The sequence below is a fragment of the Ylistrum balloti genome, unplaced genomic scaffold (assembly GCF_031769215.1).
Source record: "Ylistrum balloti isolate Yb309-2 unplaced genomic scaffold, AGI_CSIRO_Ybal_v1 Utg369772, whole genome shotgun sequence".
Lineage (NCBI taxonomy): Eukaryota > Metazoa > Mollusca > Bivalvia > Pectinida > Pectinidae > Ylistrum > Ylistrum balloti.
Window position 1 is genome coordinate 2,243,899 of NW_026781965.1, and position 1,102 is coordinate 2,245,000.

Sequence of the window (1,102 nt, forward strand, 5' to 3'; positions counted from 1 at the left end):
TAGCACTTTTCAACCACTTTTAGAAACTCGCAGGGTTGCATCTTTGTTGATACTGATCTCTATACAAATTGTCTGAGTGATGACAATTGTTAATTTAGAAATGACAAGTTTTAAAAAAAGGCACACACACATATCGATAAGATAGCAACGTTAATCTTGTATCGGTCAACCTATCTTCATTGAACCTTCAAACAATTATTCTATTTCAATACACAACTAATTCCGCAGAGTTCCATCTTTATTCAATTAATACTATTTATATATACTTTCATTCCAGGTTAAACTAATTAGCAGATCGGGTTCTTCCAAATCACGAAGCAGAACGCCATGGGACATTTTTTTATCAATAATGCTTTGCTGTGTATATACACATAAATCAAAGTGTTGTTATGAGAACATTCTAATGTTTTTGAACTGGGATTTTTGAAATGCCATATTCTACTCAAGATCTAAATTAAATGCTTCATAATAGATTTAGGAACAAATCAGAGCATCTACCAAAGAATGTATGTTAAAGTAGAGTATAGTGTACATCTAGAAATATTACGACTTATATCAATTGTACAATGCTTGCACATTGTACATAGAAATGCTATCCAAAATGTCTTGAGTTACCTCCCGTTGAACGGTGACATTCCTTTGCACATATGAGCATTGCTATTTGTCTTTTTAAAACGAGATTTATCAGATACATATATACACATAGTAAGTTGAGATTATTTCTAATAATGTTTAATAGATAAAAGCATCAGGTAGAGTGTCTACCTATTTTTCTATTTTTTGACAGAAAGGTAAAAGGTAAAAGATGAAATTTGAGCAATGTCATATAGTACAACCATTCAACATTAGCTCATGGTGCTAATATTACGATAGAGAGGTATAAACCGGTCGCTGACATAACAAACGTGAAATTGGTTGATATCCGGAACGTAAACATTTACCAATTTTATTTTAGTTTGTTCTCGTCCGATCATAGGTTTCAACACGCTTCAATCAAAAGCACAACATCATAGAGTACGTTAAAGACCCAGACGAAAAACAAACACCAATGGACGTGCTCTTCGATAGACAAAAATCGCTGGCGTTGAACGGCGTAGACCTG

At 33.3% G+C, this 1,102-nt stretch overlaps 1 protein-coding gene across 1 annotated transcript in view; it reads left to right on the forward strand.

Moving 5' to 3' along the window:
* Positions 1 to 1,048: 1,048 nt before the first annotated feature.
* Positions 1,049 to 1,102, forward strand: part of LOC132543881 (tRNA wybutosine-synthesizing protein 3 homolog) — a 9,540-nt gene continuing 9,486 nt past the window's right edge. The window contains exon 1 of the mRNA XM_060207414.1: positions 1,049 to 1,102. This exon is cut by the window's right edge and continues 120 nt beyond it. Coding sequence (XP_060063397.1) covers positions 1,049 to 1,102 — 54 coding nt within the window.